The 17688-nt window shown below is 27.7% G+C and overlaps 1 protein-coding gene across 11 annotated transcripts in view; it reads left to right on the top strand.

Annotated features, from left to right (window-relative positions):
• Positions 1–16534, top strand: part of LOC123259705 — a 185429-nt gene extending 168895 nt beyond the window's left edge. For 6 of the 11 annotated variants that reach the window (XM_044720374.1, XM_044720359.1, XM_044720382.1 and 3 more), the window contains 11 exons: positions 2182–2538; positions 2694–2858; positions 3772–4152; positions 4243–4381; positions 4705–4829; positions 6059–6895; positions 8950–9070; positions 9441–9501; positions 11545–11798; positions 13983–14221; positions 15406–16534. In XM_044720374.1, coding sequence (XP_044576309.1) covers positions 2182–2538; positions 2694–2858; positions 3772–4152; positions 4243–4381; positions 4705–4829; positions 6059–6895; positions 8950–9070; positions 9441–9501; positions 11545–11798; positions 13983–14221; positions 15406–16425 — 3699 coding nt within the window. In that variant the 3' untranslated portion in view covers positions 16426–16534. Of the gene's footprint in view, positions 1–2181; positions 2539–2693; positions 2859–3771; positions 4153–4242; positions 4382–4704; positions 4830–6058; positions 6896–8949; positions 9071–9440; positions 9502–11544; positions 11799–13982; positions 14222–15405 lie in introns of those variants that run through there. The other 5 variants (XM_044720368.1, XM_044720421.1, XM_044720415.1 and 2 more) reach the window with 5 other exon arrangements.
• The last annotated feature ends 1154 nt before the right edge of the window (positions 16535–17688 follow it).

Genomic DNA, 17688 nt, shown 5'->3' with positions numbered 1-17688 from the left:
GACTTAATTGGCACGTTGTTGTCGCGCGCTGCTTAAACTAGATGGCTATGCTAATAGACTATTAAATGTTCCCGGTGTATGTATACCGATAGATACTTGCCATACGATCCCCATAAACATTCAAAACACGTTTTATCCATTCATCCGTAATTGCTTAAGTACATTTAATAGTTTTCCACTAAATATTTTCAATTATTGTCATAGGAATAATCACAGTTGAGTTACGGCTTATCTACCGACAATTTAACATTTTATTTCAATTTAATACAATACTTTTTTTTTAAACGTCACCAGTAGCTTTAAACAATTGACAATGAATACTTTGATACGTATTTGGAGAGAAATTTTAATTGTTGGCATTCAAGGCAATTGAAATCTAAGCATGACGTTAAATTATTAATTTCATTTTATTTATTACTATTTAAACCGTCACCTATTTTTCTGGGCCTTGGTTTAATTTAATTTTATTAATTACAAGTATTTTTAACTATATTAAGAAATTTACTGTCTAAATAATTGTAACTAGCAATTTTGCAGACTTTTGGTAAATTGCACTGTACTTTTTTAACTATTGACATTTTTAAAGATATAAGTTCATCCTGATGTTACACTTATCAAGAGCTTTCATTTGAGTACCCACATGCATTTTTGATATATTTTTCATATATACATATAGATAAATATATAAAATATATGAAATATATGAAAAATTGATATGGGTACTCAAATAAAAGATCTCGATGAATATAATGTCGAGGTGAGCTTATATCTTTAAAAATGTCAATAGTTCACAAGATACAATGTCATTTCTTAACCGTTGACATTTGTAAAAATATAAGCTCATCCCAATGTTACACTCATCAAGACCTTTCATTTGAATACCCACATAGATTTTTGATATATTTTTCATATATACATATATATATAATATATATAAATATATGAAAAATTGATGTGGGTACTCAAATGAAAGGTCTTGATGAGTGTAACATCCGGATGAGCTTATATCTTCAAAAATATCATTAGTTCACAAGATACAAGGTCATTTCTTAATTGTGTTAAATTGCACTGTACTTCCTTAAATATTGACATTTTCAAAGATGTAAGCACATTTCGATGTTACACTCATCAAGAGCTTTCATTTGAGTATCCACAAGCATTTTTGATATATTTTTCATATATTCATATATATAATATATAAATATATAAAATATATGAAAAATTGATGTGGGTACTCAAATGAAAGCTCTTGATAAGTGTGAAATCGGGATGAGCTTATATCTTTAAAAATATCAATAATTCACAAGATACAATGCAATTTCTTAACTATTGACGTTTTTAAAAATATAAGTTCATCCCGATGTTACACTCATCAGAAGCTTTTATTTGATTACCCACATGCATTTTACATATTTCTCATACATACACATATATAAATATATAAAATATATGAAAAATTGATGTGGGTACTCAAATAAAAGGTCTTGATGAGTATAACATGATGATGAGCTTATATCTTTAAAAATATCATAAGTTGACAAAATACAAAATAGTTTGTTAATTATTGACATTTTTAAAGATATAAGCTCATCCCGATGTTACACTCATCGAGACCTTTCATTTGAGTACCCACATCAATTTTTTATATATTTTGCATTTTATATATATGTATATATGAAAAATATATCAAAAATGCATGTGGGTACTCAAATGAAAGGTCTTGATGAGCGTAACGTCGGGATGAGCTTATATCTTTAAAAATGTCAATAGTTCACAAGATACAAGGTCATTTCTTAATTATGTATCTAGAGATAGAGCATTTTCGAATGCAGCCTAAATATTTATCATAATATATTGACTATAAATTAACTCTCAATAATGTAGATTTTGGCTAAAGTAATTAAATATCAAAAATTTTTATACAAAAAATTTCGATAAAATTTTATACAACAAAATTTTATCAAACTTTTATCTAAAAAAAAATTTTATTTTAATGTATTTAATTTTATATATAAATTATTAATAAAATAAAAATTTTCTGAAGAGATAGTATTTATAAATAAATTAATCGCATTAAAAATCGAAGAGACACCTTGAATAAAATATAAACTTATCAATATCTGAGTCGCACAATAAAAACTATGTCATGTGAATAATAATAAACTAATTTCAATATATCAGGACGGCAATTCAAGTACGACGAAACAGCAAGCAGTGCCACAAACACCTGGACCAACAACACCTAGTGGCAGCCCAGCTGGAGGCCAACGGCTAAGTCCACTGCCAGGTCACAAAGGCATTAGAAAGTTAACGTCTTTCCGCAATCGTTCGCCAACTGGTCAATCACCTGTCAATAAAACCCGCAAACCTAGCCAGACAGTCGAGCCGCTGCAGTCCCCGAAATCTAAGACATGGAAGGGCCGCGTTGCTAAACAACTAAGAAAGATGCATGGTCAGGCCGGCTCCCCGTCGTCGCCAACGGCGCAGTTACAGCCCGAGGGTGCTACTTTCAAAGTTCCGTTGGAATTGTGCCCGGTGGTGAGTACTTAGCTTGAAGATTATATTACTTGGCTACTTGTACTAGTATTATTTTATATTACCCGTACTGGTATGATGAATGCTAAAGTTTTACCGTATCCGCGCCAATTGGGCTCCATTTATCCTGTAATAACACTAAATCGTTTGTCGTCTAGTCCTCGTTCTCGGAGTTCGTGCCGCTGATTGTTGAAATGTGTACTAGTATCGTCGAAGCGAGGGGTCTTGAAGTTATTGGAATTTATCGAGTGCCTGGAAATACTGCAGCTATATCACAGCTTACTGAGAGTGTCAATAAGGGCTTTGAAAATATTAACTTACAGGTAATTTAATTTTTCCAATTTTTTTTTGCACTGTACTTTCTTTACTATTGATCTTTTCAAAGATATAAGCTCATCCCGATGTTACTCTCATCAAGGCCTTTCATTGAAGTACCTACATCAATTTTTCATATATATATATATATATATATATATATATATATATATATATATATATATATATATATATATAATATATAAATATATGAAAAATTGATGTGGGTACTCAAATGAAAGGTCTTAATGAGTGTAATGTCAGGGTGAGCTTATATCTTTAAAAATATCAATAATTCAGAAGATACAAGGTCATTTCTTAATTATGTTAAATTGCACTGTACTTTCTTAAATATTGACATTTTTCGAAATATAAGCTCATCCTAGTATTACACTCATCCAGAGCTTTCATTTGAGTACCCACATGCATTTTCATATATTTTTCATATATACATATATGTAAAATATATAAATATATGAAAAATTGATGTGGGTACTCAAATGAAAGGTTTCGATGAGTGTAATATCGGAATGAGCTTATATCTTCAAAAATCTCAATAGTTCAGAAGATACCAGGTCATTTCTTAATTATGTTAAATTGTTCTATACTTTCTTAAATATTGACATTTTTAAAAATATAAGCTCATCCCGATTTTACTCTCATCAAGAGCTTTCATTTGAGTACCTACATGTATTTTTGATATATTTTTCATATATACATATATATAATATATAAAATATATCAAAAATACATGTGGGTACTCAAATGAAAGGTCTTGATGAGTGGAACATCAGGATGAGCTTATATCTTTAAAAGATTCAATAGTTCACAAGATACAAGGTCATTTTATCATATGACTATCCTGGAGACAAAATTTTTCTTATTCTCTTAATAATATAGATTTTTATTTTTTTTTTTTAGGATCCAAGATGGAGTGATGTTAATGTAATTTCCTCGTTATTAAAATCATTCTTCAGACAACTTCCCGATTCTTTATTAACAGCAGAATTATATCCAATGTTCATTGATGCAGACAAAATAGAAGATCCCCAAAGAAGAATGGCAACAATTAGAAAACTTTTGAGAGACTTACCAGAGCACCATTTTGAAACTCTCAAGTATTTAATGTTCCATTTGAAAAAAGTTGTCGAGCACAGTGAGATTAATAAAATGGAAGCGAAAAATTTGGCAATTGTATTCGGACCAACTTTAGTACGAGCCAGTGGCTCGAGGGATAATATGGTTACAATGGTTACTGACATGTCGCACCAGTGTAGGATTGTCGAGAGCTTATTGAACAATGTACTTATTTTTTTTTTTTTTTTTAATATACTTTTATTTATTTATTTAAAAAAAATATTAACAATAATTTATTATTTTTTAATTCAATAGGTCGATTGGTTCTTCTGTGAAGAAGACTTAGACGACTTGAGTAGATTAAGCGTTAATTTAAGTCTTCCTGCCGATGGCAGTGAAGCAGAAACAACAACCAATCACAACCTTCTTCTCAACAATATTCAAAAAGTCGAAGGTAATTTTTAACCCAATAGTTGTTTGAAAAAAAATAGTGATAATTTTTTTTAAATAGATAAATTAGTTTAGATCTAGATAAAATCACTTTCTTGTCTAGCTGTCTAGTTGTCACTTTTATTATCAAGATAAATGTTTTGTATATAATCAAATTAGTCACCTTTTATTTCGAGCACAATGCTTTTTATTTTAATTTAATCATCAGTTAGTTTACTTGTACTTCATAAATCCTGTCATATTATATATATTTATTTATTTTATTTTAATGCATTACTCCCGTCATATTTATTTTTGGTTGCTTTTTTTTACGTGTTACCCTAACAGGCATGCGTGAAATGGTCTCAGCTAAGGACATTGTATCTTCAATCATATCCGCAGCTAACAGAAAGATTCAAAGGCGGAGGAAAGGTCAAGAGGAGCAGGAGAGTGAAGATCATGAAGACGAAAAGGTTTGTTTAATATTTTATAATAAGGCAAGGGAAGATTATTTGGTAACTGAATTACGCTTTTATTAAATTGTTAAATTGCACTGTACTTTTTTAAATATTGACGTTTTTAAAAATATAAGCTCATCTCGATGTTATACTCATCAAGAGCTTTCATTTGAGTACCCACATGCATTTTTGATATATTTTTCATATATATACATATAATACATATATATAATATATATAAATATATGAAAAATTGATGTAGGTAGTCAAATGAAAGCTCTTGAAGAGTGTATTACCGGGATGAGCTTATATCTTCAAAAATATCATTGGTTAACAAGATAGCCAAGTCAATTCTTAATTATTGACATTTTTCAAGATCTAAGCTTATCCCAATGTTGTACTCATCAAGAGCTTTCATTTGAGTACCCCCATGCTTTTTCATATATTTTTCATATATACGTATATATAATAAATATAAATATATGAAAAATTGATGTGGGTACTCAAATGAAAGATCTCGATGAGTGTAATACCAAGATGAGCTTATATCTTTAAAAATATCATTAGTTGACAAGATAGCCGAGTCGATACTTAATTATTGACATTTTTTAAGATATAAGCTCATCTCAATGTTGTACTCATCAAGAGCTTTCATTTGAGTACCCACATGCATTTTTCATATATTTTTCATATATTCATATATATAATATATAAATATATGAAATATATGAAAAATTGATGTAGGTACTCAAATGAAAGGTCTCGATGAGTGTAACATCGAGATGAGCTTATATCTTTAAAAATGTCAATAATTAAGAAACTATATTGTATTTTGTCAATTTATGATATTTTTAAAGATATAAGGTCATAATGGTGTTACACTCATCAAGAGCTTTCATTTGAGTACCCACATGCATTTTTGATATATTTTTCATATATTCATATATATAATATATAAATATATGAAATATATAAAAAATTGATGTGGGTACTCAAATGAAAGGTCTCGATGAGTGTAAAATCAGGATGAGCTTATATCTTCAAAAATGTCAATAGTTCACAAGTTACAAGGTCATTTCTTAATTATGTCTCTAGATATAGAGCATTTTCAAATACAGCCTAAAAAAAATTTCGTACCAAATAATTTTTTCCAAGCTTGTAAATAACTCATTCATTTTTATGTCGCACAAATTATAAATTAATGCTAACAATTTTTTTTTAATATAAAAAAATTTTTTGTACAGACGAAAGCTAAGCAAGACGAATCATTGGGAGTAATTCGGCAAAGTATGGCGTTGAATGAACGACAATGCTCAGTGAGCGAAATGGTACTGATGCACGAGACAAAAAGTCAGCCAACGCATACGAATGACAACACAGTGATCAGCAGCGCTAATTCAAGTCCTCTGAACAGTTCTTCCATATCAAGCAGGTCCAAGTATCCCGGCAGTACATCAATCCAACAGCAGCAACAAGAGCAGCAGCAGCAATCTCAACTTTCTACGACTCTTAGTTTAGATTCTTCGCGACTATCTTGTGATATTGGCTCAGGCAGCTTGGATACTGTCTCGACGATCTCGAATCTGTCAAACGACACGAAGCAGAGTAATGACGAAGTGGCGATACGTACGTACGCCGGGCTGAGTGCGACAACACAGGAGAGAATCCGTAGGTTCGAGCAGGAGACAAAAGCAATGCTGCAACGTGACCAGCATCGCCAGAGACGCGAGGCGGAAAAACGGGAAGAAGAACGACGGAGAATAGAAATGGAATGGCAACTTGCCAAGAGAGAGATGGAGAACGATGATATCCTTGATGGGATCATAGATAACACTGTTGGGGCACCTTATCTCACTGATCGATTGTCCAATTTAAACGACAGGCTTGCTGAGAGATCTAGTGGTGATAACGGTGCTGATACTCATAGGTCCAAATCTACTACAAGATTGACGCCATTGTCTCTCGCTGTACAGCAACAACCCACTGCTAGGCAAAAAGCACTCGCTACTAATCAACTTACCAGTCTTATTGGTGAAAAAATTAATAATGGGATTGTCAAAAAATTCAAGACTGATAAAGAGGTGAGTTGAATTTTGAAATTATTTTTTTTTGGGAATTATTTTTAAATCAAAAATTAATATAAATAATTAATATTTAATATTTTAATAATTAATATTAATATTAATAATTAATATTTAAAAATTTTTTTATTAATTTTTTATTTTAAGTCAAAAATTAATATAAATAATTAATATTTAATATTTTAATAATTAATATTAATATTAATAATTAATATTTAAACATTTTTTTATTAGTTTTATTTTTTAAGTCAAAAATTAATATAAATAATTAATATTTAATATTTTGTTAATTAATATTAATATTTAAAAATTTTTTTATTAATTTTATTTTTTAAGTCAATATTAATTATTTTTAAGTCAAAAATTAATATTTAAAATTTTTTTTTTTTTACTTCTTGATTTTATGACGTATTTATGATAAAAAATTAATTATTAATTAAAAAATAAATATTTTGATAGATTTTTTATCCTCAAAATTTGGAAAAAAAATTTACTTTTATGTTTTTTGATAAAATTTTTATTTTACCTTTTATTGATATTTTTTTTGAAAATACATAAAAAAATAAACAATTAAAAAAAAAAAAATTCAATGGCCCAAATTACCCCGATAATTACAATTTTATTTATTTTGAGAATTGGACTGTAAAAAAAATTAGGCAGAAAAATAGAAATTTAGAGAGAAAAAGACGGAATTTATAAGCCTGGTGTTATTAATTTTTATAAAAAAAAAAGAAATGTATTAAAATAAATTCTAATTAATAGTATTATAAAAATAAAATTCTTCAGTTTATTTATGAGCTATTATTTTTCTAGATATTCCAGTAATATTTGTTTTATTCAAAACACTAACTATTAAACTTGATTAGTAAATTAATTCTAAGCTACGATTCTAGGAATAAAATAAAAATAAAAACATAAATATACCTCAAATCCCACGAAAATATTTTTAATTACATAATATACTTATCAATAGTAGAAATAAATTTAAATACATATTTAAATCCCACGTAACTGATAAACTAATGCACGCTCGTATTATCAGCTGAAAAAATTAAATGCTTTTACCTGTGTAAAAAAAAATCATTGGTAATTATTTACAAGTAGGGTCAATTCTATTTTTGGCCATAATTAGGTGAAAAATTAACATTTTTTATTTTTTTTTATGCTTGTTTTTAAGGTGCATTTATGATAAAAAATGTCGTGAAAGAAAAAAATAAAGATTTCGATAGCTTTTTTGCCTTCAAAAGTTGGAAAAAATTTTGGCTTATGTTTTTGGATAAAATTTCATGAAAATTAAGTTAGCCGACATTTAAAAATTTTTGGAATTTTTTTTTTTATTAAAAAAAATTATTGCAAAATAAAAAAAAATTTCATTTGTAAAAAACTTTAAAAACTCTAAGTGCAATTTTTTAAAAATATTTTTTTGTTCTAATTTAATTATTGAAAAAAAATCAAAAAACTAAAAATGTCTGCTAACTTTATAATAATAAAGTTAGCCGACGATTTTAATTTTTTTTTTTTTAATAATTAAATTAGAAGAAAAAAATATTTTTTAAAAATTGTACTTGCAATTTTTAAAGTGTTTTACAAGTGAAATTTTTTTTTTAATTTTTTTATAATCATTTTTCAATAAAAAAAAAATTCTAAAAATTTTTAAATGTCGGCTAACTTAATTTTCATACTAACTTTAGTATTATTCAAATTTCTATTTTATCTTTTTTGGTGTTTTTTATGTATATTTTTTTTTTTTTTATAAATACATAAAAAAAAAACAATTAAAAAAAAAAAAGTTGAATCTTCAAAGTTTCTAAAAAGTTTATAAATTTTTTTGAAAATTTGTTAAATTTGTGATAATAAATTTTTTTTTTTAAGTGTTAATTTTTTTATGTACTTTTCAAAAAAAATATCAATAAAATAAAATGAAAATTTCGTTAAAAAAAAAGAAAATTAAAATAGTTGACCCCAATTGTAAATATTTACAAAATCATTATCCACATTTACGAATATTAATCATAAGAAAAAAAAATATTAAAAAAAATTTTAATCATTTATAGTCATCAATGGAGTCATTGGCACCAACTCGATACGGCAGTTTAGATTCGCTTCATGAAGTCCACACATCACCATCACCATCACATCAAACTCGCGGCATCCCCGGCGACATCTCAGACGATGGTCAGTATTTAAATATTTTCTACTTAACAAATTAAAAAAATTAAATTAAAATTCTCTAAAATCGTGTTGCTTTAGTGAACTGTTTAATTAAAAATTACCACACGCAATTTACAAAATAACTTAAATCCCAAGATTTAAGTCTCTTTATATGAGTTTGAATTTATGGCATCAACTCAAAAATTAAATCCCTTAGCATTGTTTTTTACTGTCTACCTGCTGTAATTTTTTATTTTTATTTTTTTTTTCCCCATTAAAAACATTAAAAAACTGGATAATCAATTAGCTGAGGATAATAGTTGATAAAAAAAAAATTTATTCTCTCTGTATATTTTCTCTTCTTTAAAATTCGCTTCTGACGGTCGATGAGTAGCCGGATCTTGTTTTCTTCACTGGACACAGAAGATACTTACTATAAACAGAAAGCTTGTTAGGTACTTTTATATTATTAATCTTTAAATATATCCAAGCAATCGTTGCTAGCATTTGATTATATATATTATATTTACAACACATCAATCATCTATTTTTATTTATTTATTATTATTCATATAAATCGACTCATCGAATTAAATTAGTTATTTTATTTAATAATAGCGCCGATGCTTTCGTACCTTTCTTCACGATTGTTATAATAATAATTATCAACAATGCATGGTTAGAATTATTATTATTATTTATCTTATAAATTTATCAGTTATGCTCCTATGAATCAAGAAATTGATTATTATATTTTATTTTAAAAATATTAGTTAGGATTCTTGGAACGTCTTCTCAGATTATTATCTCGAAAAAAAAAATAAAATAAATAAAATTGCTACTTTAGTAAATTTTAAAAGGAAAAAAACAAGCTTAAAAATTATAATTCTTAAATTAATCCCGGAAATAAATCACCAGAGAGAAGAAAAATAAAAATAATCGTTATTAATTATAATTTAAAGCTACTTACAATTAGAAATAAAAATTAACATTTATTATTTACGTATTCGCACATTCTGCGTTGCAAATGCGATGATAGAACGCAAAGCACGCTTAGTAAGACAAAAATCCTTAATCCAATTATTGTAATCCGATTAAAAGTAAAAGCAGAAAAAAAATAATAATAATGATAAATAAAATTTTACTCGCTTAAACGGCTGTTTGTCATCTGTCTGCCTAATATAAATCTGCCTGGCTGATCTGCCTGCGTAAATTTGTCTGTTACGCTCTAATGACGCGAATTCTCCACTACTAAATATGTAATCTTTTTCCTGCTTATCCGCTGAATGCTGTACTGGGTGATACTACTTTACAGCTTACTTGTGTACGGTCTAATCTTAAGATAAATATTTAGCTTCTTTCATGTTTTTTGGATGTTTAGTCAACGTTGCAAAGATTATTACTCAATCAGCCATGAAAAAGGACAAATTTTTTTTATTTCTTTTGATCATTGGAGAAAAAATTATTGTTGTGAAAATATTAAGAAAAAAATAATTACTTTCGTTAAATTGCACTGTACTTTCGTAAATATTAACGTTTTTAAAGATATAAGCTCATACTGATGTTACACTCATCAAGAGCTTTCATTTGAGTACCCACATGCATTTTTGATATATTTTTCATATATATATATATATATATATATATATATATATATATATATATATACAAAAAATTGATGTGGGTACTCAAATGAAAGGTCTCGAGAAGTGTAATGTCGAGATGAGCTTATATCTTTAAAAATGTCAATAGTTCACAAGATACAAGGTCATTTCTTAATTATGTTAAATTGCGCACTGAACTTTCTTAAATATTGACATTTTTAAAGATATGATCTCATCCCGGTGTTACACTCATCAAGAGCTTTCATTTGAGTACCCACATGCATTTTAGATATATTTTTCATATATACATATATATAAATATATAAAATATATGAAAAATGGATGTGGGTACTCAAATAAAAGATCTCGATGAGAGTAACATCGGGATGAGCTTATATTTTTAAAAATGTCAATAGTTCACAAGAAAAGGCACAAATTCAAGTCAAGATCTTTGCAATGACACTAAATTTCACGAAGAAAACCGATTTTATCATATGATTATCCTGGACACAAAATTTTTCTTATTCTTTTAATAATATAGATTATAAAAGAAATAATAATTAAAATTATTTAAAAATTCTTCTACCCAAAAAAAAATTAATAATAATTAAAAAATAGACCGTACACTCGTAAAAGTATACGGAAAAAATGTTATTTATTGCACAAGTAGTATAAAATAATAAATTTATCTTTGATAAAAATTTTTTAAAGCTTTAATAAAAAAAATAGAATTTTTTTCCGTATACGATTTTCTAAAAAGTTTGATCGGCTAGTTGCTCTTACTTATACTTAATATAAAAGAATAATAATGAAATAAAAGTGAAAAGTTGTGTGGAAAAGATGAGTAAAGGTGCGATAATGTCGGATTGACGATGAGATAACGTTGACGCGTAGGCACACAGCAACCCCGAGTTTTTGGTGCTACATATCGTCCCATCTACACGGTTCTGCAGGCGCCAGTAGCGCCTCCACGAAGACACCGGCCCCACAACCACCCGAACCCCGTACCGCCACCGACCCCTCAACCACCACCTGCTCTGCAGCATCATCCTCATCATCACCACCGTTACAACTCTCCGAGCCAAGGGTGTCAGAGTCAGGGCTCGGGGCCGGGCCGTCCTCCAAGACTTTGAACAAATTCCTCAGAGGTAAATCGGACTCCTGGAATCTCTTCCATGTCCGATGTCTACTGACGGCTAGATCCAGAATGGCTTCCGATTTATTTTTATTTTTTTATTGACTTTTTACCAGTTTGTTTCACGCATTTACTTCATTTATATTCTTCCTCCATTTTATTTTTTTTCGCTTTATTTTTTTGTTGCATTTTTCATTGTTGACTTTTTATGCTGAAGAAATACAAATAGTCGAAATAATTAGACAGTACAAAGGTAAAAGTTAGCAATTTATCTCGAGTATTCACAAAATAATCCATTATAACTAGCAACCTTGCAGTCACTATGTGACTACCGTAACCTGTGAACTATAAATAAATAAAATTTTGCTTTATTAAATAATGAATTTTGTTAAATTGTACTGTAATTTCTTCACTATTGACATTTTTAAAGATATAAGCTCATCCACATGTTTCATTCATCAAGAGCTTTCATTTGAGTACCCACATGCATTTTTGATATATTTTTCATATATACATATATATAATATATATTTTAAAGATATAAGCTCATCCCGATGTTTCACTAATCAAGAGCTTTCATTTGAGTACCCACATGCATTTTTGATATATTTTTCATATATTCATATATATAAATGTATAAAATATATGAAAAATTGATGTGGGTATTCAAATGAAAGGTCTCGACGAGTGTAACATCGGGATGAGCTTATATCTTTAAAAATGTCAATAATTAAGAAACTATATTGTATTTTGTCAACTCTTGACATTTTTAAAGATATAACCTCATCATGATGTTACACTCATCAAGAGCTTTCATTTGAGTACCCACATGCATTTTTTATATATTTTTCATATATTCATATATATAATATATAAATATATAAAATATATGAAAAATTGATGTGAGTACTCAAATGAAAGGTCTGGATGAGTGTAACGTCGGGATGAGCTTATATCTTTAAAAATGTCAATAATTAAGAAATGATCTTGTATCTTGTGAACTATTGACATTTTTAAAGATATAAGCTTACCCCAACATTACACTGATCAAGACCTTTTATTTGAGTACCCACATCAATTTCTCATATATTTTATATATATATATGTGTGTGTATATGTATATGTGAAAAATATATCTTAATATTATAAATGATCAAAAAAAGAAATCTCGAGTAAATTGTCTAACAAGTACTTTTTATTAACTCTAAAAATCACAGACAAAAACAAAATTTATTTTTACACGCACTCATTAGCTTTAAAATTTAATTTTAATTAAATTTCTTTGCACATTTTATTAAAACCCTAAAAAATTATATTTTTCCTCTTCGCTTGTTAAAAAAAAAATTACCACTGAGTTTAAATGCTCGTTGTCTTCTTTGTGATATTATAATCAGTTCACCATCATCTTCATCCTCTGCACGTTGCAACAATTATAATATATATTTTAACAAAAATATATATTTATAAATAGAAATGAAAAAATTCAGTGTAGCGACGCTGTAATACACACAAAAAAAAAAAAAAATATATACACATCATACAAGTAAAGTTTGAATTTCAAACTTCATCCGATTTTACACTTAGCTGCCGACATTTCGCGACTCATTGTTGTATAACAATTGTTATTATACCGCCTGCTTGTGTTATGGACTTGAATAGTCTGTTTATATCATAGTTATAGAATTATATTATAATATTACATATATATAAATTCTACACAACATATATAATACGATCCACAAGTTATTAACATACTAAACTTGTGTCGTTTTATAAAAGCCATTTATCACTAGCCGATATGCTGCCTACATGTTTATTGTGTCGCTCTGTCGTTTATTGTCGTTATCGATTTTATATTATTATTGTTTTAAGAATGCTCTATTTAATTATAACTCTTGTAATAAATAAATAAAAATAACTATATTGTTATAATTATAAATAAATAAACTAGTTGCCTACGAGCTCTGTCGCTAACGTTTGCTCGATATGTGTCGTAGATTTTTACAACTATTTTTAAAATAAAAATTCTAGCACATGAAGAATAATATAAATTATTTGTAAATGACATGATGACATTTAATTATTTTTTTTTTATTTAATTAAAATTAAAGCTTTGAGTGTATTTTAAATAATTTTTTTTTAATAGCTGACTTAAGTGTAGTGTAAATAATTATTAAAGATTGGTGTTTTTTTTCAGGGAGCGATCTCTTAACCAGTCTTACGTCGACGTTCGATCGAAAATGGAAATCTCTTGTGAATCCATCGAATCTGCTGGTATCGTCTGCTGAGAACAATGGTACTGCTAATTCTTATAATAAACAAAACAACTATAATGATAATGATTGTAACCAGTCTACAAGATCACCTGAAGTTTATCGTGACCCAAGTCTTCATAAAGCTCATATTGATAAAAATATTTTGGTTCGCACGAAGACCGTAAGTATTTTTTTTTTATATTTGATAAAAAAATTTTTTTAAGTTTCAATTAATTAATAAAACTAAATGAAACTAGCAAACTATAAAAAATTAGAATTTTGCTCTATTGAATAATGATTTTTGTTAAATTGCACTGTACTTCCTTAGATATTGATGTTTTTAAAGATATAAGCTCATCCTGATGTTACGCTCATCAAGAGCTTTCATTTGAGTACCCACATGCATTTTTGATATATTTTCCATATATACATATATATAATATATATTTTGAAAATATAAGCTCATCCCGATGTTATACTCATTAAGAGCTTTCATTTGAGTACCCACATGCATTTTTGATATATTTTTCATATATACATATATATAATATATAAAATATATGAAAAATTGATGTGGGTACTCAATTGAAAGGTTTTGATGAGTGTAATGTCAGGGTGAGCTTATATCTTTAAAAATGTCAACAGTTCACGAAATATTTGCTATAATGCCCTGTACTTTCTTAACTATTGATATTTTTTAAAATATAAGCTCATCCCGATGTTACACTCATCGAGAGCTTTCATTTGAGTACCCACATGCGTTTTTGATATATTTTTCATATATACATATATACAAATATATGAAATATATGAAAAATTGATGTGGGTACTCAAATGAAAGATCTCGAAGAGTGTAATGTTAGGGTGAGCTTATATCTTTAAAAATGTCAACAGTTCATAAAATATTTGCTAAAATACCCTGTACTTTCTTAACTATTGACGTTTTTAAAGATATAAGCTCATCTCGATGTTATACTAATCAAGAGCATTCATTTGAGTACCCACATGCATTTTTGATATATTTTTCATATATACATATATATATAAATATATTAAATATATGAAAAATTGATGTGGGTACTCAAATGAAAGGTCTTGATGAGTGAAACATCAGGATGAGCTTATATCTTTAAAAATGTCAATAGTTCTCAAAATACAAGGTCATTTCTTAATTATGTATCTAGAGTTTTTTCCAATGCAGCCTAAATACTTATCATAATAAATTTACTATATATTTTTAACAAAATTTTTCTTATTCTCTCAATAATTTAGAACATTTAAAAAAATTAAATAAAATTAATTAAAAAAATTAGATAAAATTAATTAATTAATTTGAATAAAATTAATTCATACATTTAATTTTAGGATACACTACTGGAGAAAGAAAAAAACTTGACGGTCGCCGAGATAACAGAAAAATCAAAAGGAGAATTAAGCAGGCCGGATAACGATCGCAATGTTCACAGAAAAACATCTGAAACAAGTACAACAGCAACAGACTCATCAGACGGTGGATCACTTTTGGACGCAACTGAGAAAGACGAAAACCCATCAAAAATACCTATTAAATCAAAACGATTTGAGACGAAAAACAAATCTCAAGAAAATGAATCGGCATCTAATTCGCAGCACAACGATGAAGCTAAATCAATTTCTCAAAATGACTGCAACAATCTGCAATCAGAGGACAAGTCGATAATGGATTCGTCGTACTCAAACAAGCTGGAAAAATTTGAGAGCTTGAGCAGCCAAGCAAATGAGTCGCGCTCTCGATTAAAACGGTCAGAATCATTGAATAAACGGACGGAAATAGCTTCTTCGAAATTGAAGCGCTCTGAAAGTTTGAATAAACATTCTGATAGACTCGCTTCTCCGACAAACGGCAAATTGAAACGTTCTGAGAGCTTGAACAAACACGCCGAGAGATCAGAGTCGCCGAATATGAAGCTAAAGCGATCGGAGTCGTTAACTAAAACAGAAAAAACCGAGTGCAATATCAGCAAGCGAAGACAATCTGTCAGGAAAGAAAGCGCGACAAAGCTCAAACGAAAAAATGGCATGCCCGAGCGATCGATTAAGCGACGACACACTGTGGGTGGTACTAAGGACTTCGACAAGGTTCATTGGTTGGATAATAAATTACAATCTGAGACGGAGCGAATTATTAAAAATGATAATAAACCCAAAAAAAGCCAACTAAGAACTAGTTCACCAGATTTAAGCAGTAATCGCGTTAATGTTGCTGACACAAGTTTCCTTATTGAAGTTAGCTTCCGTGGGCCGAGTAATGTTGTTTTTAACGTCACAAATGCAAGACCACAGTCGCTACCCGACGCTAATTTAGCTTCGAAAGTTTTCAAAGTACCTCTTGAAAGTCACGTTTAATGTAATTTACATTACAAAGTTATTTAATTATACACAAAATCGATTGCGCAATTTTTTTAATAGTTTTACGAAAAATTATTTTTTAATACATTTCTTTTACCGAGATTTTTTTAATTATGGCAAAATTTTATACTTAAATTCATTTTATTATTACGAGTATTGAAAAATAAATTATGATGATTAGCAACCTTGCGGTTACTATATGACTTGTGAACTATAATTAAATAAAATTTTGCTTTATTAAATAATGACTTTTGTTAAATTGTACTGTATTTTCTTAAATATTGACGTTTTTAAAGATATAAGCTCATCATGATGTTACACTTATCAAGAGCTTTCATTTCAGTACCCACATGTATTTTTGATATATTTTTCATATATACATATATAAAATATATAAATATATGAAAAATTGATGTGGGTACTTAAATGAAAGGTCTTGATGAGTATAACATGATGATGAGCTTATTATATCTTTAAAAATGTCAATATTTTACAAAATACAAATTAATTTCTTAATTATGTTAAATTGCACTGTATTTTTTTAACTATCGACATTTTTAAAGATAAAAGCTCATGTCGATGTTACTCTCATCAAAAGCTTTCATTTGAGTACCCACATGCATTTTCATATATTTTTCATATATACATATATATATATATGTATATATATATATATATATATATATATATATATATATATATATATATATATATATATATATATATATATATAACATATATAAATATATGAAAATTGATGTGGGTACTCAAATGAAAGATCTTGATGAGTGTAACATCGGAATGAGTTTATATCTTGAAAAATGTCAATAATTAAGAAACTATATTATATTTTGTCAACTTATGATATTTTTAAAGATATAAGCTCATAATGGTGTTACTCTCATCAAGAGCTTTCATTTGAGTACCCACATGCATTTTGATATATTTTTCATATATACATATATATAAAATATATAAATATATGAAAAATTGATGTGGGTACTCAAATGAAAGGTCTTGATAAGTGTAACTTCGGAATGAGCTTATATCGTTAAAAATGTCAATACTTTACAAGATACACAGTCATATCTTAATTATGTTAAATTGCACTGTATTTTTTTAAATATTGACGTTTTTAAAGATATAAGCATATCTCGATGTTACTCTCATCTAAAGCTTTCATTTGAGTACCCACATGCATTTTGATATATTTTTCATATAAACATATATATAAAATATATAAATATATGAAAAATTGAT

The sequence above is a fragment of the Cotesia glomerata genome, linkage group LG1, assembly GCF_020080835.1.
Source record: "Cotesia glomerata isolate CgM1 linkage group LG1, MPM_Cglom_v2.3, whole genome shotgun sequence".
In the NCBI taxonomy this organism is placed as follows: Eukaryota; Metazoa; Arthropoda; class Insecta; order Hymenoptera; family Braconidae; genus Cotesia; species Cotesia glomerata.
Note: the sequence above shows the minus strand (reverse complement) of the source record. Positions and strands in the feature narration are given on the sequence as shown.